This window comes from Propithecus coquereli, unplaced genomic scaffold (assembly GCF_000956105.1).
Source record: "Propithecus coquereli isolate 6110/MARCELLA unplaced genomic scaffold, Pcoq_1.0 Scaffold306, whole genome shotgun sequence".
NCBI classification, from domain to species: Eukaryota; Metazoa; Chordata; class Mammalia; order Primates; family Indriidae; genus Propithecus; species Propithecus coquereli.
In genome coordinates this window covers 3,131,255-3,154,362 of record NW_012148686.1, presented here as the reverse complement: position 1 = coordinate 3,154,362, position 23,108 = coordinate 3,131,255, and the positions used below count along the sequence as shown (strand labels likewise).

Below are 23,108 nucleotides of genomic sequence, written 5' to 3'. Positions count from 1 at the left end.
CTGCTCTTGTCTCCAAGCCCGGATTCCCACCAGATAGCTTTCTCTCCCCCTCTCTTTTGCAAGTCTCTTGATTTCATTCTTTGAACCTGTGATTGGAGGTTAAAGTGCACCAGGTTGGAAGGAGGAAGCTCTTAACAATAAAGGTTTGAATATTTAGCTGTGATCAGGTCGTGGCCCTCTCAAGAGCTCCCCCCTTATCTTTTAAAATGCAAATTGTGTTTCGGGGGGTTGTGCGCTCAATGTGCGCTGCGCCTCGACGTCTCCAGCCATTGGTGTCTGTGTCATTACTAATAGACTCTTGTAAACACTCGTTAATCACGTAAGGCCGCCGGCAGGAGCTCCGCACGCCAGCCTGTGGCGGGTCTTCCCCGCCTCTGCAGCTCAGTGGGAAGGAGGTGGGAGGAAAGAAGGAAGAAAGGGAGGGAGGGAGGGAGGAGGCAGGCCAGAGGGAGGGACCGCCTCGGAGGCAGAAGCGCCGCGAGGAGCCAGCGGAGCACCGCGGGCTGGGGCTCAGCCACCCGCCGCTCGTCGCGCCCCCAGCCCCTTCCCCTTCGCGCCCCTGGCAGCCTCCAGCGTCCCTCCCCAGGCAGCATGGTGAGGTCTGCTCTCGGGCCCTCGCCACCATGTACGTGAGCTACCTCCTGGACAAGGACGTGAGCATGTACCCTAGCTCCGTGCGCCACTCAGGCGGCCTCAACCTGGCGCCACAGAACTTCGTCAGCCCCCCGCAGTACCCGGACTACGGCGGTTACCACGTGGCGGCTGCGGCTGCGGCGGCCGCGAACTTGGACAGCGCGCAGTCCCCCGGGCCGTCCTGGCCGGCTGCGTACGGCGCCCCGCTTCGAGAGGACTGGAATGGCTACGCTCCGGGGGGCGCAGCGGCCGCCGCCAACGCCGTCGCGCACGGCCTCAACGGGGGCTCCCCGGCCGCCGCCATGGGCTACAGCAGCCCCGCGGACTACCACCCGCACCACCACCCGCACCACCACCCGCACCACCCCGCCGCCGCGCCTTCCTGCGCCTCGGGGCTGCTGCAGACGCTCAATCCCGGCCCCCCGGGGCCGGCCGCCACCGCCGCCGCAGAGCAGCTGTCCCCCGGAGGCCAGCGGCGGAACCTGTGCGAGTGGATGCGGAAGCCGGCGCAGCCGTCCCTCGGAAGCCAAGGTAAGCGGCGGCGGTGACCCGCGCGAGGGCGCTCTGGGAGGGCGCGGGACGGCCGCTGGCTGCGGGGCGGCTGCGCGTCCAGTGCGCACAGGGGTGTCCGGGGCTGTCTGTCCACGCCAGGAAGGGGGAGGGCCGGGGGACAAATTCGAGGGACTCTGGCCGCTCGGGGGTTCTGGTTACTGCGCCTGGGAGTGGATATTTTGAGTCTCACAACACCTGGTTCAGTTTGGGGCAGAGGAGAGGCTTCCTCTTTCTAACAGTCCCTCATTCACAAACCTGAGATACTTTTGGGAAGCTCCCGGGAATGTAGGCGTGAGCACCGCTGCACAGGAGCGGAGTCGCGTCCTCCCTATTTGCTGCCGCCCTCATTCCTTGCGCAGCTCCTGGCCGCCAAGGAGAGGGAGCCTCGAGCTGCCCCGGGCCGGGTCTAGACCATTTCTCTCCGAGCTCTTCTTCCCCGTCAGAGCCACCCGTGCAGAGGTGGCCTGGGGGTTGTCAAGCAGGCGTCTAGGCTGCGCAAGGGGCTAGATTTGGCCATTCGGGCCAATTCAAGGGATACAGCGAGCAGAGGGAGTGGGGAAAGCTGCTGTCGCTGGAAAGAAGGTGCTGGCTCCAGGAGCTAAGGGGAGGGGGGCGTGCCCCGTCTCTGAACCTTTTATCTGTGAAAGGGTTATTCTAAGCAAAAGCTGGAAGGCTAGGGAAAAGAAACAGAGGGAGTCCTCTCGTGTCTGCGCAGAGGGCAGGGAGAGGGGGAGGAAACCCTGGTGGGGATTCAGCCTGTGCTCCAGATAGGAGTCATTTAACCAAATCTTCCTTTCGAGGGTGTCACGAGTATGTGCGTACGTCTGTGTGTGTTCAAGACTCTAAGTTTGCTAGACTGCGGGGCTCATTGGCTCCTCTGGTGTCGGGATGTGTGTTGAGGTGACAGGAGCGAATGGATGTGATGGGGAGAGTTCTGTTTGCGTCCTCTTTTACTCCAAGAAGTCTCTCTCCAGACCTCAGCGCTTCCGCTTCTCTGGCTTCTCTCCTTGCTGGCCTAGTCGGCCTCGCATGCAGGTGATGGCCACTTTGCAGAGGTTTATAGCCAATTACAGCCGTATAAATCAGAGCGGCTGTTGGGGCTGTGTCTGGGCAACAGTTTCTGCGTCACTGTGCACATGCGGAGGAGAGTCCAGGTGGGAAATGAGGCCGGCCCGGGAGAAGGCCACAGGGCAGCCTCGGGCTGGCCTCAGAGACTTGGCTTGATCCCTTCCCCAAGAAGAGGCGCCCTCAGGGCGCGCTCCCAGACCAAACTCCCAGAGACCCACCTTCTACATAGCCGGACTGGGGCGCGGTTTGCTGGGGTCGCTGGTGGCCTCAGGGAGACCTTTTGCGTGTCCGGAGAGAGTGGCAGCGGGGCCAGGGCCGTCTGTGGGGGAGGGAAGGGAGCCGCCGGAGCCCAGGCCGCGGGGTCAGCAGATGAGAGGTCGCTGTGAAGTCCCGCGCCGAGGTGGCAAGGCCGCGGTAGGCGCCGGGCGCCCTTGTGATGTTAATGTGGGGAGGCCGCGGCCCGCGGCCCGAGCCCGACTCCTCTGCGGAGCGTCATCTGTCAAGGGGCGGAGGGGTGGGGGCTACGCGGCCTGGTCCGCTTTGATATACACCTTCCCAGCCCTGCCATTGTCTCTTTTAGGGCCCGGAAAGAGGGTGGTGACTTTCGCAGTCAATAATGAATTCTGACAAGTCCCTCTCATCCCTCCCCTCCTTCAGTCCCGCTCCGTGGTTCCCAGGGGGTGTGGGGCGCCTCCAAGGCCCTTGGGGCGCGGGCCGAAGAGCGCACAGGGTCCTGGTCACCGCGTTTCCCGGCCCTCCCGGGACACTGAAAGGGCAGCACCCGAGCAAGGGCCTCTCCAAGGCCCCTCAAAGCGAGTATCGCTCCTGGGGTGTTTGGCCGAGGGAAGTGCCCTGCGCCCCGTTCCCAGCCCTGGAGGTGTCCCTTATGGCTCCAACCAGGTTCCAGGGCCAGCCCCGCCTTAGAGTATCTGCGTGACCTCGTCTCATTCCCAGTTTCCTCATCTGTGAAAAGGAGCGAGTGGGTTGGGGGCGGTAGGCCTGTGAGCGCGCCCACCTCGTAGACGGCTCTCAGGACGTGTCAGGTCCCTGCACTTCCCGGGCTGGCGCGGGGTCGGGGCCGCAGCGCCCATTCAAATGCGCCTGCCGGCCGTGTTTATGTTAATGCGCCTGGCGGGGAGGGGGATGAAAGCCGGGGCCGCCATTTGCTCAGTAGTGGTAATTCAAACAGAATGCGGTTGTTATTAAGGCATTGAAAGGGCTTTTCTTTGATAAGATCGCCTTGTCGGGCATTGTTTGCCGCTGTGTTCCCCTTTCAGCGGCTCGGGGGGAGCTCCCTCTGATCCGGCCTGTATCTTCCCAGGGCGCTTTTGTTGTGGTTTGCAAAGGGTTTTACCTGAACAAAGTCGGCCTGCGGGGCATTAAACACCTCCAGGCAACTCCCAGACCCTTCAGATCTTTCGGTAGGACTGGGCAAGGGAGATTGAACCTGTTCAGCTGCAAGAAGACCCCGACCTGGGACCGAGCCAGAGAGAACAGCTCTTGGCCAGGGCTCTGCCAAAGGCTGACCCAGGACAGACCGGGTGGAGACGCCAGGCTCTTCCTGCTCCAACATTGTGGACACTATTTGTCAAGGCCCTTCAGTAAAACAATCAATCCAGGATTTAATATGTTGACTCAATCCAATGAACATAGATCACTGGTCAGGATAGCTCTGGCCAGGTTTGCAGCTGGACTAAATGGAGGGTTAGATAGAAAAAGTGCCACTCGCCAAACTGGGTTCTGGCAGGTAGAAAGTGTCCCCAGGGGACTGGTTTTCTGCCTGCCAGCATAGGTTCCGAATGCCAGAGCCCAGCTCAGAATTCCTCCAGATGGGCCTGGTGTGTCTGGGGGATGACTCTGGTGACTTGAGGGAACCTGCCAGCTCCTGCATCCACGAGTAGTAAAGCAAACAGAAAGTAACCCCACCTCCACCTTTGCAACACATACCCACAACCCCAGCTGTGCTCAGGGTGGGCTTCCATTCTGGTAGCCCTGAAAATCTGGATATTCACTGGACTCTGGCCACCCAGCCTGTCCCCTCTTTCCCTGGGTGCCGATATGGTATTTGGTTTACCAAAAGGATAGTTTGGTTCACCTATCTTCTTTGCATATGAGGTTTTAGTTTAGTTTTTTTTTTTTTTAATTTTTAAAAACCATTTAACCCCAAGGTTAGTTTAGTTGCCCCCACTAGACTCCTCCCTCCCTCCGGGACCCTCTGGGGGGTCTTGTCAGACTTGGCAGGAACCAGCCAAACCGGGCCCCCCCAGGGTGGCGGAGGAAGAGAAATGGCCCCTGGGTTAGGGAGGTTTGTCATTACCCATGACTGATGGGCTGCCTTGCAGTCCTCAGTGCTAACTTTTCCTTCCTCCACAGTGAAAACCAGGACGAAAGACAAATACCGAGTGGTGTACACGGACCACCAGCGGCTGGAGCTGGAGAAGGAGTTTCACTACAGCCGCTACATCACCATCCGGAGGAAGGCCGAGCTGGCTGCCACGCTGGGGCTCTCAGAGAGGCAGGTGGGAACCGCCCAGCTCCCCCTGGGCCTGGCCATTGCCTGAGGGAGGGCCAGGAGGGTTAGCAGGCCCGGCCACAGGGCCCACCTAGTTCTGTGGGCAGATTACAGCAGGAGGATGCCAGCATTTGCCTTTGGAGTGCTTTATAAAAAGCCTTCTTCTACCTCTAGTCGTGTTTTATGTTGTTGATTTTTTTTTTTTTCCTATTTTGAAGGATCTGGGAGGTGTGAGAAAAAGCCAAGAGTGTTAGTTTAATCCAGAATTCCATTTGGGTCAACAAAGACTTATTAAAGACCTTTTCTCTTTGTTTTTAGTTCTGTACTGAGGGAGAAGAAAACCAATTTCTAGAGGGGTGAGACCTGTTTCATGAACAGTTTCTATTTATAGTCTAGAAAAAACAGGCCAAATTCACAGCCAGGAAGCCACACATTAAAACTCATTTTCAGCTCCAAGGTGAGGAATATTACATTTCAGTTTAGCCTTGAGGGGCCAAAGGTTGTCATTTGAAGTACACTGGCCTCCTCTTGCTTGTGTATAAAGGGCCTTGCAGTTTCTGTTTTCCTGGGTCCTGAGACTCTGAACTTTTCCAGTAAAGACGTAGATAAAGGTTGCTTTGAAAAAACACCTGGGGAGCAAGGAAGGAGGAAGACTCTTCTCCCGAGAGTGAATGGGGCTTGGGAATGGCTCCAGGGTTGGGCTGTTATGGAGATATCCAACAAAAGCCTCTAGGAGGGTTTAGGGTTCTTTAGTTGGAGAGGGAGACATTGGTGACACTGCTGGATACTGTTCCTCTTTTCCCTCTTGTCGTCATCTTCACTACAGTCTGTTTTTTTCCGCCTTTCCATTTCTAGGTTAAAATTTGGTTTCAGAACCGCAGAGCGAAGGAAAGGAAAATCAACAAGAAGAAGTTGCAGCAGCAGCAGCAACAGCAGCAGCAGCAGCCGCCTCCGCCGCCTCCGCCACAGCCTCCCCAGCCTCAGCCAGGTCCTCTGAGAAGTGTCCAGGAGCCCTTGAGTCCTGTGTCTTCCCTGCAAGGCTCAGTGCCGGGTTCTGTCCCGGGGGTTCTGGGGCCAACTGGGGGGGTGTTAAACCCCACTGTCACCTAGTGACCGACAGTGGTCTGCAGCGGCAGAGCAATTCCAGGCTGAGCCATGAGGAGCATGGACTCTGCTAGGATCCTCAGAAGAGACCCTTCCACTCCTACCCACAAATGCATACCTGCAAATCTAGCTCTCAGAGGAAAAATGCAGGCCAGGAGTAAAGACAAGTGGGATTGGGGGGCCTCAAAGAAGATATTCTCCCAGATTTTTTACTTTTTCCACCACTGAGGAGACAGGAAATGACCACTGGGCTTCATTCAGTACTGGCAGAAGCATCGCCTGGACGGACTACCCTGACCAGGCTTTCAGCTTCCTCCTCCAAAGCTCTCTGCCTCCAAGATCTGCAGGCTGCATCGCTGGCTGGAGCTGAGGGGAGAGAGGGACTCAGGAACAGCACACTGGAGCCAAGGTGGCTGCCATCTGCCCACTGCCATCCACAGCCCAGCTGGCCCTCCTGCCTCAGGGCAGGCAAGATTTAAACTGCAGAAGCCAGAGGCAGCTAAGATAGAAAGCTGGACTGACCAAAAACTGCAAAACCCCCAGGTGGCCTGTGTCTTTTTTCTTCTCCCTTTCCAGACCAGGAGAGGCTTGGCTGGTGTATGTGCAGTGTGTGGTGTGAGGGGGTGGTTATTGGACTCCAGGCCTCACAAGGGGGCCCGGACAGGGCTTGTTTAGAAAGCCTGTCACCAGAGCTTCTCTGGGCTGAATGTATGTCAGTGCTATAAATGCCAGAGCCAACCTGGACTTCCTGTCATTTTCACAATCTTGGGGCTGATGAAGAAGGGGGTTTTGTTGTTGTTGCTGCTGTTTGGGTCGTTGGTCTGTGTAACATCCAAGCCAGCCTTTTAAAAGCCTTCTGGATCTATGGGGAGAGAAGTGATATGGTGAAGGGAAGTGGTGGGTATTTGAACACTGTTGAATTTTTTTTCTAAAAAGAAAAAAGATAAATGAGAGTTCCAGATTTCAGATTCTGTATTTATTTTTTTCAGTTTTTGTCTGGAATTATTATTTTTTTTTAAGAAATGAAATACCTTCTCTGCTTGCAAGCTAGAATCAGAAAAATCAGGGAGTGGGTGGAGAAGGTTATCTGGACAGCCTCATTTTACCCCAGAGCGTCAGAAGCCTGAAGGAGCAGGTTCCAAGACCTTCCCTGCCCCCAAGCCTGAGCCCAGCCTTGGAATGTTTGGTTCTCCTGGGGGTGCCTTTGGGCAAAATGCACATCTGAATGGTCACCTGCTTCCCAGCAGCTGGGAATTATTGGGGGTGGGGATGAGAGGGCCCCTCATAGCATCTCATCAAATACACTGAGAGGAGATTGCAAACGCCAGGCAACTCCCCTCCTCAGTGACGCCCTCCTCCCTGGGGTGCCCCACAATCCAGCTAATTAAACATAAGCATTAAGTGGAAAATTTTTTTCTCCCATTTTCCCAAGTCAACATTTCCATGAACATAGTCTTCTGAGAATCACTGGGCATTTCCATGAGCCCTTTCTGCCTCCACTCTCTTCCCTGTCCCCGCGGTTTTCTTGTCCCATTCCCTCCCACCCACAAACAAGAATTCAAGACCCAGGATAAGAAGATCCCTTCAGTGATGGCTGGTTGTTATCTGGCCGATCTCCTGGGGACCAGGCTGCCACCCTTGAGGTTTTTGGTCCTGGAGGCCCCGGAGCTGGACGCTCCGGGCAGGGCCCGGGGGAGGCGGGCTTTGCCCTCCCTTTCTTCCCACCAGCACCTTAGAGCCTAATCAGCGCCTCAACAGAGGGAGGAGGCGCCTCGAGGGCTGCTGGGGAGGATGAGCGGAGCTGGGAGCCAGCAGGAGGCATAAATACCCTCTGCAGCGCCTCCCCAATCCCGCGGCCCTTCCGGGTGGCGCATTCCGCTCCGGGATTGGGAAGGGGCCTCTGGTGGCTGGGCCCGCGGGCGCCTGGCCCGAGCCGTGGGGGAAGGGGGCCTGGCCCGACTCTGGAGCGCGGGGCGCGGGGGCGGGGGCTGCTCGACCCAGGGGGAAGCCGTGTCGGAGTTCGCTGGACCAGGGATCCGGATTCAGGGCCGCTGCGATCCTGGGTGCCCCCGCTGCCCGGTCTCCCGGCGCAGGGAGGGAGCGCCGGCCCCGCGCCCCAGCCGCGCCCACACGCCCGCCCCCTGGCTGCCGCCGCGGTTGCTATGCGTTGCTGTGAAACGCCTGTCAATAAATGCTGTTTGGACAGTGGAGCAAGAGCACAAGGGTTGTTTGCTTAGTGGTTAGAGGTTCAAAAGTCGTCATTGTCCCGCTGCAAGCGATTATACGTTCTTCCCCTTCCCGGGGCTCGGCCCCCTTGCGCGCCGACCGCGGGCCAGGGAGGGGCGTTCGGCTTCTCCCTGACACGCAGGCACCCGGCTGGCTGCTGCGGAATCCCCCCCGCCGCCTCCCGGCCCTCCCAGGCCACCCAAAAGCCGCAGGAACCAGGGGCCTCCCCAGCAAGTGAGGCCACCGCGCTTCCGACGCCGGGACACCGCATCACCTGCGGAGACGTCCAAGGGAACAAAGGACATGACACGAGTGGGCAGCGCAGCCTGATGAGTTTAGGGAGGTCTGCGTGGGGCGCCCAGGGTTACGTTAGACCAGGTGACTTCGCGGCTCTGAGCGCCTCCGACACTGGGCTCTTTCAGCGGTCTATCATCGCTTAGGCCGCCAGGGGGCGCGCGCGCTCCGGGAAGAGAAGGGGCTTGGTCTCGCGGACCCTGAAAGGGCCCCGTTCTCACCCAGCTGGAAGCTACAGTCTCCAGCGCCTCTCCGCACTCCGACTGCTCCCAAACTAGGGCACTGTGAGATTTTCCCACCTTGGCCGTGGGCCTGTTGAATCTAAGTTCAAACTATGTCAGGCGCGGGAGATTCCTGGATCTGATGAATGTTTAAGCAAAGTAGGGAGAAGGGGGATACCTACCATTCTAAAAGGGTCATTTTGCACAAGATGTTTCTTTTTTAAAAATTACAGTAATATGGGCATGGTATTAATATGTGGCAAGACTGGAAATTTAGGATAAATATGGGAATAAAATGTACCAGTATTGTGAAGCTCATGTGGAGAGAAAACAGCCTGAGTCTTTGTTTTCCCTATGAACAATTTGTGACTCTATCATATCCAGTAAAGTTAACAGAGGGATTGTTAATGAAAGCAAGAAATGTTTCAGTGAGTTTCCACTTCTTTCTAATAATATCTGGAAAGATGCTTACATTAGTCAAGAAAACCAATCTTACATAGCAATCTAAATATATAAACAGCAATATTCTTGTTGGTGTTATTCACAACCACACAGGAAAAAATAAGAGAAGGCAACAAGCAGAAATGAAAGAAATCTGAGCTATGGAATGTCAAGAAAAGGTTATATGTTTTTTAGGGCCACTATTTGCACCTTGTTTTAGGGACAGGCTGGTATTTACCAGCTTACTGACCTTGGGAAGATCACAACCTCTGAGTTACCACTTCCTCATCTGTAATACGTGGATCAAATGAGGTAATGTCCACAAACGTAGCTTTATACACTTAATATTGCGCTGACATTCCAGATGTGAAGACAAGTTGCTAATCTGCACAGCTTACTTGCCCTTTCATTTACCAGTGTTCCCAAACACATAGTTAATAGTCGTATTAGAATCAAGATTAGCTGAGGATGTAGTTGAGAACCTTTCTGTAATCTATCAGTACAATCTTAACCCAAAAGGAGCAGAGAGGCAGATACTCTAATTAGATGGAATTAAAAGTTTATTTTGAAACAATTTCCACCCCAACATCTCAATATTAATTCTCTACTCTTCCAGGAGCCACCACCAAGAGGCTGCTAAAGTTTTAATTCTCTAGGGCTGATTAATCCCTAGAAGTCATTTTAAGACAAGCATTTTACTCTAGTCCCCAGGATTCTCCCTTACACAAAAGCTACAGCAGCTGATCTTTTGTTGATTTAGTTCTGCTTTGGAGGATAAGAAAAACAGTCATATCTAAATAATGTGGATTAATTTTTAAATATTTAAAATAAAATATTTAACTTATCCTCTTAAATCACTCTTAGATTGCACAAACTTCCAACTCCCGTAACTCCTATATTCAGCCATTTTTCCTTTGCCTTTTTCCTTTTGCCTCTTGCTTTTCTGGGAGAAGGTACATTATGATTTTAGGAAGCCAAGCAGGTTTTAGTGATGGGTGTGGGACTAGCTGTGTGTGATCCAGGGCCAAAACACTTAATGTCTTCTTTCCTTAGCTATAAATCAGAGGAAACGTCTTCTATTTCTTATATCATGACTTTCTAGAAGTTTATGAAATTAGATCTAGAAAAAAAGCTCTCAAATTCCAAATAAAAGAATCTATCAGTTCCAAAGATTATACCAACATTTACCTTGCCATTCTTCTTGGAGGACTCAGTCCACAGCAGATGGGGGCAAGCTCTCAGGTGACCTTTTGGCTCCTATGTCTTTAGTACCCAAACATTACATTTGTTTTAATAACAGCTTTTCCAAATTGGAATTTGTTATTAACCACAATAGATAGAGATACTATCAACTAAGTTGCCGGAGCTCCAAAGTTAAATGAACTGTTTGTTCTTTCTGCAGGATCCTGGCAATTCTGTGCTAGAGATCTAGTCCATAAACCAGAACGCAATCAGTTTTGATCCATGAAAAAGACTTCCCTGAGATGAAAGGCTTACCAAACCACCCTTTCACACACACCCACATTTACTTAAAAAATATCTATGTCATCTATTGGATTTATGTGTCCAATAGTTTATTGGCAAGTAGGAGCCCCAGGCAGTTCATACATTTTTATATTTGAGTTTTAACTTCTAGGAAAGGAATTCTTTCCTAGTTGTTCATGTGTTATCTCAGAACTTTCAGGATTGACAGTCTGCTATCATAACACTTTGTATCTGCAGTATGACCATAATAGGTTTCATACAAGTGGTAGTTGATAAATTCCTTTCCAACCTCAGGAAAGCAAACAATGAAAAACAATGTAGGAGCTAAAGTCATTGTAGGATAAACATACAATGGCTTATTGTGTGGCACTTAAATAATTTTAATTTATTGATGATTAGTAGAATCAATGACAAGAATTAAGAACCTAAACCACAGATTAGGAATTGTTAAAAATGACCAGGGCAGGTTCTGTCTTCTACTCATGAAAGACACATAGTGTATTCTTCTTTCTCTCTGTATAGTTAATGTTTTAAAAACAACAACCACACAAAACTCAACAGAACTAGGTTCTATTTTCAGTCTTCACTTCACCCCACCCTCTATTTTCTAGACAGAATTGTGGTAGGGTGTATGGGCATTCCCAGAAACAGAAGAAAGACACAAATAAGCCAGAACCAGAGATCATTGTCTAGTAAATAACAATACAGAAGAGTGCAGGAAGAACAAAAAGAAAGACTGTCTGGAATCCACACATAAAAAATTAAATGTTATTTTTTTCCTTAAACTACTTTATTAAAAATAATGCATATTTCATAAATTCAAATTTCTGTTTTTTATTTGCTCCTATTATTTTCACAGTATCTATAAATTTCTTGTAAACATCTTTATACTTTTAGGTCACTGTTAGTGATATATTGTTGCCACATGGCACATTAGACACTGATTCAGCTCCTCATAACTGGAGAATGGCAGTCCTTGGGCATGACCACAAGTCTACAGAAAGCCTACAATCAACATTTAGTTTTCATGTCTACAGAAAAGTGAGTGTCTTAAAATGTGCATCCAGTGTTACGACTGGTCCTCTTTGGTGGACCCTTGGCAAGAATGGGAAACTAAAAAGCAATCACCAGAAGATCATGCCATCTGAAGTTGTTCAGTGGGTAGATTTTTAGATGTATTGTGGAATAAAGCTGAGCACTGCTTTTGCAAAACTAAAGACAGACAACAGACAAGAAGCAAGCGCTTTCCTCGGCCCTAACCTTTAGTTTTTTCCCAGCCTTCACCTCTACCTCAGAGAAACCATTGTCTGGATTTAAATCTCGATGTTTTAGACAGAAAAATGGATGAAACTTGTTCTTTGCTTATGCCCAAATAGGCCAGGTGTCCACAGTACGCCAGGGGGAAGCATCCGGCCAGGTATCAACACACCTGTGCTCCGCCCCAGCCACTGGAGAAGATACAGTTCAGGTAGCAGCGACTCCGCCCCTTCCCCTACGGCCAGGATGGACGTGTCGCGTCGCTCCCGCCACACTGGAGCTCTGGCTCTCATACCCTCCCCCAAGGCCGCTCAGAGCGCACAGTCCAGGCGCCAAGTGCGCCCCGGATCTCCCAGCGGGCGCCCAGGTGCTCTTGTCCCGCCGTTCTCGCCCAAGGAGGCCGCGGCGGTCTCCCCGAGGGGGGCTGAAGCGCAGCGGGGGACAGTTCAGGTAGCCGCCCCCAGGCCTCCTCCAGCCAGTCCAGCCTGCCCGGCGGGAAGCCCTGGTAACGCCTCGCGCTGCCGCTTGCCGACCCGGAAGTAGTGCCTTGAGAGTGCAGGCACTTTCTTTTTCTTCTTCGGAACAGTTTGGTTGCAACGTTGTTTTTGTCATTATAGTTACACACCATGATTGATATTTATATTTATGAGTCAGAGTCTTGCTCTGTCTCCTGGGCTAGAGTGCAGTGGTGTCATTGTTGCTCACTGCAACCTCCAACTCCTGGGCTCAAGTGATCCTCCTGCCTCAGCCTCCCAAGTAGCTGGGACGACAGGCGCGCGCCACTAGCCACCACGTCCGCTAATTTTTCTATTTTTAGTAGAGACGGGTCTCGCTCTTGCTCAGGCTGGTCTCGATCTCCTGGAGTCAAGCGATCCTCCTGCCTGGGCCTCCCAGAGTGCTAGGATTACAGGCGTCAGTCACCGCGCCCGGCCCCATACCATGATTTTTAAACTGCGCGCGCTGTGGCACGGAGGTGCTGGAAACCTGGGCCACGGGCGCAGAGGAAGAGCGACTTCCACCGGTTGTACCTGGGCGCCCCGGGCCAGCGATGGTGGCGACCCGGCCGAAGGAACTGTATTTTCAAAGGGGAGGACAGGAGCGTTTGTGTGTCCCGCCCACTCCACGCTGCCCCAGCCCGCCGCCTCCAGGCGTCCGGCTGGTCTCCGAGGCCCCGGCAGGCGGCGCTGCTGCTCCGGCTGAGCGGGAGGAACGGCGCGGGGCGGGCCGGGCGGACTCTGTTCCTGGCCCTGCTGCGAACCCTAGAGCGGGGATACGGGGCGGGGAGCGAGAGGCCTGAGCTGGCGCAGCTGCAGCCGCTGCAGGAGGAGCCCGGGCGCCCCCGCAGCCCTTCCCCGCCCCCTCGATTGCTTCCTGGGCTTCCCGGCCTAAGGCTCGGGGCTGGGTGTAGGTCTCAGGGGGTGTCGCCTTTCCCAGCGACGCTGTGGCACTTTCGCCCCCAGTTCCTTCTCTTCACAGCCACCAGAAGGCGCGGCCTGCCACCTAGGCCAAAACTATTCTCCCCCAGAGCCCGGTGGCGGCCCAAAGCCCGGCGCCGTCTCATCACGGACAAAGAAACGCCTTCCTGATTTGCCCCTCACCAGACTCCAGCTTCCGGGTCCCCCAAAACGTGATTTTGCGTCTCGGCTTAAATGATTAGTGGCGATTTGAGGGCCGATCCCCAACCTCGGCCCACTTTGGGGTGTGTGGAGGACGGAGGAGGGCGGAATCACTCTTAATCTCGTGTCACAGCTAAATAATTTACTCAAGGTCTTCTCCTCCTGCCAATTCCCTTCCCTGTACCGCTGCCCTTTACTTCCTGCTTTGTGAAGCCCCGGGAGAGAAAGGCCAAGTCTTACTAATAAAAGTTAATATTAATAGAGGCGCCATGCTTCGGGCTTCTCCAACACCTCATCCTCCCCTCTCGCCCCCACCTCTTCCAAGCAAGCCCCCTTCCTTGAATAGTTCTTTCAAAACTGGAGATGGGACTTGTACTTCGGGGTACTTCCGGAAACCAGGACGCTTGGGCCACATTCTGGCTAGACCACATCCTCCTCCAGTTCACGCCAGCGCCGCAAGTGGCAAAGGTCGAGCGCGCGCACAGTAGCTGGCCCGCCGAGGTAGCGCCGCTCCAAAGCAGAGTCTAGAGATAAGCAGCGGGAGAGAGTCGGCCGGCTTGACAGGAGAAATACCTGCAGGAAAGGAACCGGCACAGCAAACGCAGGAGAGGCGGGGCAGCAAAATTTACCCGTGTCCAACAAACGCTTAAAAAAAGAAAAAGGCAACAAGCCAATACTGCACAAAGAATACCTCATAGCATCGAGCTCACTTTTTCCTGACGTGTGTGCAAAGGACTCAAGCATACTCTTTCTCATAGCAAAGTTTGGTTTGGTTTGAGCTTGTATTAATGCAAACTACGGGCTTGCACAAACAATTCCTTCCAACAAATTCAAACAATGCAGAGGTGTGAGAAGAAAAAAGTTAATAATTTCTCCCCCATCCTTTCAATTCCATCCCTCTGGGATACCAATGTTAACACTCTGGTGCATGTCATTTCAAAAATTTTTTGTGCTTACATAAATATATTACATATAATCTTGTTCTTCCTCTTCTATCCTTAAAAAAAAAATGAAGTCACACTTTACTCTGTGACTTGCTTTTGTCACTTAATAATATATCATGAGCACTTTCCCAGGTCATTGCACATAAATCCAACCAATTCTTTTTAATGTCTAAATTTTATAAATTATTATAAGATTTTATAAATATGGATATGTCAGAATTTTACTTATTTATTCAACAATTTCTTTTGAATGTTTGCTATGTTCTAGGTGCTGGGAAAACAGCAGTAATCATCACAGATAAAAAAAAAAAATCTCTGTTTTTTTTTTTTTTTATGCAGAGGTGGCATCTTGCTATATCCCCAGGCTGGACTGGAACTCCTGTAGCTGGAAATACAGGCCACATGTGGCTAAACATCCCTGTTCTTGGAGAGCTTAAGTCTAGTGGGAAGAGACTTAAAATATACTTATTTAGTGTAACTATTTTCTTACTGGTGAACATTCAAATTGTTGTCAGCGTTTTGCTATTGCAAACTGTACAAAGGTAAACTTCTTTTTACATATATACTTTTGTACTTTTGTATTTTTTCTTTTTTTTTTTTTTTTTGAGACAGAGTGTCACTCTGTTACCCAGGTAAAGTGCAGTGGCATCATCATAGCTCACAACAACCTCAAACTCCTGGGCTCAAGCGATCCTCCTGCCTTGACCTCCCAGAATGCTAGGATTACAGCATGAGACACCACATCTGACCTGGCCGTGTACTTTTGTATTTTTAAAGGATAGATTACTTAAATAGAAAATGCTAGATCAAAGGATATGCACATTTTAAAGGTTAGTAAATATAGCCATTGCTTTCCAAAAAGTTTTAGCAAGTCACACGACTCAGTGTTCATGAGTGAGTTCCCCTTTCTCATATCCTCTTTTGCACTAGAGTTTATCATTTAAGTTTTTGCTAATCTGATGGACAGAAAATGGTAACCGATTTAATTTTCCATTCCAAAATTATTAAATGGGTTGAGCACATTTCATATGTTCATTGGGAATTTGCATTTTCTCTGCCATGATTTGTCTGAATCTGTTCTTTTCTAGTAAACAGAACTAAAAGAAATGGTATAAGTGCTTATACATTGCAGGCCTTGTTCTTGATTTTTTAACTTAAATTATTTCATTTAAGGTTTACAACAACCAATATCCATTCCTATGGGATAGATTCTAATCCAGGCCTTTCTGACATCAAACACCATGCTATTTAAACCACTATAGCATCTGCTTTCTGAATGGGGCAGACATTCTAAGTATAAAGCCAGGATATGAAATGACAAAGAAAAACATTGGACTTCTAAAGAAATATCACCATTTTAAAAAATATGTATTAATGTATTATCTTATTATCTGAATGGGGCATGCCTGTTTCATCATACCCCCACCAGCATTGAGTACTAGGTATTTTAAAGTTTTGTGTTATTTGCAATATATTTTACAGGTATTAAACTGCTCACACTCATTAAGTTCCGTATCTAGAATCTACTCTAAGGAAATAATCAAAAGTAGGGAGCTGGAAATATGTCCAACATTAAAGTTTTGGATAAATAAATTATGGTGTACTCATTCAGTAGAATATTATATAACCATTAAAACTGCTGTTTTCAGAGTATTTAATGGCATGGGGAATGCTTATTTTGGCTCATACATTTACAAAGGCAAGATACAAAAGAATATATATAGTATGATCTTTTGCAACTATGCAATGGTAGTAGGCTGAAAAGTGGACCCCAAAAGATATCCATGTTCTGATTCCTGGAAGCTATGAATGTTTCCTTGTGTGGTAAATAAACAAGCAAAAAGTCTTTGCAGGTGTGATTAAATTAAGCATCTTAAAATAGAGAGATTATCCTGGATTATTCATGTGGGCCCTAAATGCCTTTGCAAATAAGAGAGAAGCAGAGGAGATTTCTCTCTCTCTCTCTCTCTCTCTTTCTCACACACACACACACACACACACACACACACACACAAAAGCAATATGAAGAAGGAGCAGAGAGATATGTATAGATGTTGGCCTTGAAGATTGGAGTGGCTCAGCCACAAGCCGAAGAACGCCAGCAGCCACTAGAAGCTGGAAGACCCAGGAATGGATATTTTCCTACAGCCTCTGGGGGGAGTGTGGCCTGGCTGACACCTTGATTTCTGCCCAGTCATACCAGTTTTGGACTTCTGGTCTCCAGAACAATGACAGAATAAGTTTCTGCTGTTTTAAACCACCAAGTTTGTGATAATTTGTTACAGCAGCCAGAGGAAACTAATACAGCAGTGTTCCTATGACTCATTGTTATGTAACAACAAACTCCAAATTTAGGGTCATGCAACAACCATTTCATTCTGCTCATGGGTTCTGTGGGACAAGAATTCAGACAGAGTATAGCAAGAATATCTTGTCTCCACTCCACAGTGTCTGGAGCCTCAGTTAGGAAGACTGGGATGGCTGGGGCTGAAATAACCTAGAGGTTGCTGTACTTACATATTTGGTGTCTGGGTTAAAATGAGTCAAAGGTTGAGCTTGTTTTGGATTGCTAACCAGAGTTCCTCTTCATTTGGCTTGAGCTTCCACGATGTCATCAGACTTCTTACATTGTGGTTCAGAGCTCCAAGAGTTGATGTCCCCAGTAAGAAAGGTGGAAGCTGTATGTCCTACTATAACCTAGCTTCAGAAATCACATGGTGTCACTTTCACCAGCACTGTCAATTGATTGAAGCAGTGACAAGCCATCCCAGCTTTGAGAGGACGGGACATAAATCCAATTCTCAAGAGAAGGAATATCAAAGAATTTTCAGCCATGTTTTTAAACTGCCAGTTTGCCCAATGCGTATGAATTATTTACATTTTTCTACATCCAAGTTCTCTCTCCCCAAAGTTCATCTCATTAAGGCATTGGGCTTATGCTTAGGAACTAGGATCTCATAATCTAAATCAGGTCCAAGTGCAGATTAGGCTCCTTGAGTTAAGTTCCTTGAATATGGTTCCTCTTAATCTGCAAACTTATGAAATAAGGAGACAAGTTTTCTGCCACTTGTCCCCAAATAACCCAAAATACAATGGAGAGATATAGGATAACTTCTATAGCTACTCTTGTTCTAATGTGGGGAAAATGTAACAGTCATTGGTTTATATTAATTCTGAAATCCATCTGAGCAAATGTTGCCCATTTATTGATTAGGTTTCAGTCCTGCTTGCCGGGAGTGACTATCTAGAACCTCTTCCTCTGTTTTGTAGATCTTTATTCCCATTCTCTGAGTCACCTTTCCTTTTCCATAAAAAATAGCCTATGCAGATTTTCAGCCTGCTTTCTGACTAGAAGTCTGGGGAGCCTCATTTCATTTTGTACTATCTCCATTCCTTTCAGTCCAAGCTGATATAATTTCTTTAAAATCTTTGTGGGTTTCTTATGTGTCAAGTTATACAATTCGTTTCATTAGATAAAGCTAACCCACAGATCTCTTTGTGATAAGCCCTTGTCTACCCTGAGCTGCCTATGACACTGTTATGCAACCATGCCCTTGAGATTTTTAGGACCCCATTTGTTGGACAGAGATTGCCCTAGAATCCTTAGAAGGCCTTTTGCATTGAAAGAGTCTATCAAGGCCTCCCTTATGTCTTTCTTAGATCCTGACAAAGGGCCTGAAGTCACACGCTCAGCTTCATTTTTATTCTGAGGACACATTTGCTTGACTGTGTCCTAGATTTGATCTTTCCTCAGAGGTGTTTTCTTGCCTTTAGTATCTTCTACTGGATGAATTCCAGCAAGAGCCCTTTATATTTTCTCTTAATTTGACTTAAGAACTGAACAGTGTATTCTTTATTTCATCTTTATCCTTTCAGATTTTACATAGGCAGCTAAAAGAAGCTGATGGCCCCTTTAATACCCTGTGCAGAAAGCTCCTTAGGTAGATTACAGAGTTTATTAAGTACATTTCCTGTTTTCCACATTATCTCAGATGACAGTGTTGCCAAATTTTCTGCCAGTACATAACAAATATTTTCTTTCCTCCAGCTTCCAGTAATATTTTCCTCACGTTATTCAAGTGCTCACCATTAGCTTTCCCAATGCCTGTCTGGCTTCTTCCTGCCACCCAGTCCCTAAGCCAATGCCACATGTTTTCGTATTGCCAGACTGAACATGGTAGCTATGTTTTTGGCATTTGTATGGCAGCACCCCACTCCCAGCACCAAACTCTGTTCCTATTATCTATGACTATGTAGCAAACCACCAAAAATCAACTATTTTAATACGTTCATGGCTTAAAAAGACATAAATCTATTATCTTACAGTTCTGGAGGTCAGAAGTCTAAAATCAAGGTGTTGTCAGGGTTGGTTCCTTCTAGAGGCTTCAGGGAAGAGTCCACTTTTTTGCCCTTTCCAACTTCTCAAGGCTGCTCTTCCAGTCCCATTGCTGTAACCTCTTGCTTTCATAGTTGTTACATAGCCACCTTCTGTGGTCAAATCTCCATGTTGTTTTAAGCTACTGAGTTTGTGGTAATTTGACAGCGGCAATACACAACGAATGCAGGAATTGCATGTACACCTTTCTCTGTGCTCATTCTTGCTTCCAGGTCTTTGCCCCAGGCGTTCTTTGGGCATGGGACTCTGTCCTCTCCAAGCCTACTTCAAAAGCAACTCTGTTAAGACTCCCCTGAATCCCCCAGGCTTGATTTTTTTTTTCCTTCCTCTGTACTCCTTGAGCACTTTGTATAAACTTATATCACTTACTATACTACATTATAATTTATCTTTTTACCAAATTCTTGCTTTGGATGACGGACTTTTTGAGGGTAGGGATCCTATATCTTACCTCTTTCTAGACTCAGTAATCAGCACAGGGCTTGGTAAATAGTAAGCAGTTCACACAAGTTTACGGGATAAAAACAAATGGAAAACCACAATAAGGAATCCCACCAGGCAAATAACGCCCTGAGGCAACTTGCTCTGCAGTACTGGCATTCTCTGGCCAGGTTCTGATGGTCTCCCCACTGCACAGCCCAGGAAGACTCCCATTCCCTTCCCAGTCAGTCTGACCTTGAACTGTGAGGTCCGAGGGCATCCTAAGTCAGACAGCTTTCCCAAGTACTGTGCAGTTTGACCCCAGGTCATTATTTCTGGTTGCTGAGTCTCTGCAGGTCGGCCAATGATTAATGAGGTGGAGAAGGGTTTACAGACTTCTCAGAGCAGACCCACTTGTAACTTAATACACTTGTTGCTCTTTCCGCAGGAAAAGTGACAAAGTTTAGTCAATGTTCTTTTAAATAATGCCATATTTTCTCAACATAAGTTCAAATAGGAAAAAAAATTTTTTTAATCACCTGTAATCCCTCTACTCAGGATTAGTCACTGGTAACACTTAAGAAGTTTATTTTTAATTTTAAAATTAGTACACTCCCATTGTCAAAAATATAGACAATGCAGAAGACCAGAAAGTAAAATAAAAGGAATACCCAGTTCCACTCCGCAGAGTTAATATTTGGTTATAGCTTTGTCTGGTCTTTTTGTTTAAAAAAACTATTAAGCAACCATTTAAAAAAGCACAAGGTCTCAACAACAGTAGTGGAAACAAACAAAAAACATTTCACAAAACCTACTGAGATCAATTAATTTCCTTTAAAACAAAACCTAGTCTTGTTTTTATAAATGGCTAAATGAATTGTGTGGGGGGTGTGTTTTATAATGGGGCATAAACCCTGTAATTACCCAAATCCTCTCACGTATTCCATGCAGAGCAGACAACATCCGTAATGGTACGGATGGGGACTCTTCAACATCTTATTAGCATTGTTTGGTTGCCCATATAATGCCTGCATTTTGTAAATGGTAAAGATAATACAGATGAAAACAAGGTCTCAACCAGCCTTTACAAGTTAATTGCTGAACCGAGAAAGAACACTGGACTCTTAAGTTCCTATTTCTGGTCTCTATTCCACTTTTCCTCATCACTGAGGATTGACAGCTTTGTGGAGTTTTAAGTGACAGCTTGGATAAATAAATAGCATGTGTAAAGTGATTTTATTTAACCTCCAAGGTTAAATAAAGTTCAAGAGGAAGCCATACAGTTTACCTTTCAAGACAGCCCTAGTTGTGACTATTTTCAAGAATATAGACTGTGGCTGATTTATTTTCCTTAAACATGTTTTATGCATACTTTCCTGAATCAGCTACAGGGCTGGACTTGGAAAAGCAGCCTCATTACTTCCAGGAGAAACTGTTATAGTTACATTTGCAAAACATGTTGAAGAGGTTAACATCTGAAATGGATTCTGCATTTTCCTACTTACTTTCATGAGAGAGCAGAAGATATGAGCTCCACAAATAATAGCAAGAACCCTATAATTCACACTTGCATTCTGCCTTTCTCACAACTCAGCTCTAGCCCTGGACTTTGCTTTTTGGAAATGTCTTTACCATCTGTTCACCTTTGCCTTCCTAGCATCTAGCACAGGAGGGGACCCTAGCTGGAGGCTACACTGACTGACTGATAAATAATTAATTTGTATGTTCACCAATTCATTCAATAAGGCTTGAAGACTTTCTACTTATCAGGGCTTGTGTTAGGGGCTAGGGATACAGAAATGCACTACATGTTGTTAATTGGCCCTCACCATCCATTTCTAACTCCATTTTTATCCTCACCTGTGTAGTATTAGTTGGAATGCTAAAAGCTATATTTTCTGGAAGATTTTCTTTTTTTTCTTGTGATGAGGTCTCACTATGTTTCCCAGACTAGAGTGCAGTGGCTGCTCATACATGGGATCACAGAACACTGCTGACTTGAACTCCTTGGATCAAGTGATCCTCCCACTGCAGCCTCCTGTGTAGCTGGGACTGCAGGAACATGCCACTGTGTCTGGCTTTTCCAAAAGTTTTAGCAGCAAGACCTCCAGGTGTGATGAAGGTTCTGCCAATGAGGCAGAAAGAAGACGGAGGTCATTGTTCTTGTCATAGTTGTTGTTGATTGGTTCTGGTAGATGTATTTGAGTGGCCAAATCTACTTTCCACTATCTGGGCATCATCTTCTTGGATAGAGGGTAGAATTGTGGTAGAATCAGCAGTTTCCAGACCTCTGTATTACAACTTTGGTGATATGACCTTGAAGCAAAAAGCCTAGTTGTGTGCCTTTCATTGATTTTGTAAATGCCTAATCACCTTTTGCTTGAAATGCCTCGAATGGTTTCTATTTTCTACAGTGAAATTTTTCTGACAATACAACTTGAGTAGGTATCTATTATAATAGAGGTACAAATGGAAAAGTGCTAAGGGAGTAAAGAGTAACAGCACAGAATGGTGAAGGGGCATTTCAGTTATCTATTACAGCGCAATAGACCACCTCCAAAACTCTGGGGTTAATTCTCTCTCACAGTTTTGTGGACTGACTGGGCTCGGCTGGGCAGTTCTTGTGCTGGTCCCATGTAATTGCAGTCAGAGGGTGGCTAGGGCTGGAGTTTTCTGGAGGCTTAGCTGAGATGCTGGGATGCCTGGGCCTTTTTTCCTCTTCATGTTTTCTCAGGGTTTCTCTTCTCCATGTAGTATCTTTATGTGAGCACTTCATGATGTAGTCTCACTAGCAAGGCAGCTGAGCTGCTGGGCTTTTTTTTTTTTTTTTCTTTTAACGTGGTGGTCCAGGATTCTCCAAAGCACAAATGTAGAAGCTGTCAGGCTTTCCTAAGTTTTAAGCACAGAACTGACACAGCATTGGTTTTGCTGCAGTCTACTGGTTAAAGTGAGTCACAGGCAGAGCCCCAATTCCATGTGGGAGGGGACAAAGGTGTGGAAATCAAGGGGCATGACTCATTGGGGGCCATCTCAGAAGCCAGCTACCACAGAGGGGTTCTTGGGAAGTTTGGGAATTTCACAGACAACATCCAGTGCTTGGTGTGATAACAGGCATTATAGAGGACCCAAGACCTGGTTCAGAGCCTAGGACAGTGATTACTCAATATGTTTAAGAGAAGGCAGGATGGATGAAAAGAAGGCAGGCAGGCAAATGTAGGAAGTGTCAGATGGTGGGCCCTTCCAGCCAGGGGCAGAGCTACGTTGTTGAGAGGCTATGTTGTATGAGAGCTGTGTTGTGTAGTGGTTTCAGGACCTGCACCTATACCTATCAACTCAGAGAATGAAGGGCCTGATAGTCCAGGCTGAGAAATTTGCACTTGACCCTTTAGACTACAGAAGTTAATACACGGCTTTCCAGGATGGACAGACATGATCATATTTGCATTTTATGAATGGTAATTACATAACTGGAAGCCAATTTTTCTGATTGAAAATCTCAGCCTTCCCCAAACTCTATGCCAAGATGAGATGCACAGTTGAGCATTAATTGACTACTAATTTTGGTTCTGAGCTTTCTGATAGACATGGCAAATAACAGGCTGTATGTACTCATTGTTTGATGAAAGCAAGCATACAAGTTTATCTGGACAAATTTCCTTCTAGCATTAAATTCCAGGACATGGGCTCCATGTATGGGCTGTTGGATAATAATGAGTATTATTTTCATCTGCAGCTTTTCAGAAAACATCAAATTATTATGACAACTTTTTATACAGATCCTTGGTAATAGCAGTGGAGACTGCTGGTTGTCCCCAATATCCATTAGATCCTTCCTTTTTTCATGCTGTACCTCCTCCCATTTTTAAGTAGACCAATGGTCGTCCAGAATAGAGACTACATTTTTCTGCCTGCTGTGCACCAAGGTGTTTTCATTCAAGT

The 23,108-nt window shown here is 48.0% G+C and overlaps 1 protein-coding gene across 2 annotated transcripts; it reads left to right on the top strand.

The window, feature by feature from the left end:
* Positions 1-623: 623 nt before the first annotated feature.
* On the top strand, positions 624-5,875 carry CDX2 (caudal type homeobox 2). 2 transcript variants are annotated; one of them, XM_012649879.1, is made up of 3 exons: positions 624-1,164; positions 4,627-4,772; positions 5,621-5,875. In XM_012649879.1, exons 1-3 carry the CDS (start codon positions 624-626, stop codon positions 5,873-5,875), a joined length of 942 nt encoding a protein of 313 aa, XP_012505333.1. The 2 variants fall into 2 exon arrangements, with proteins under 2 accessions (XP_012505333.1, XP_012505334.1); XM_012649880.1 differs by having other exon boundaries at positions 4,627-4,768; positions 5,621-5,762.
* The last annotated feature ends 17,233 nt before the right edge of the window (positions 5,876-23,108 follow it).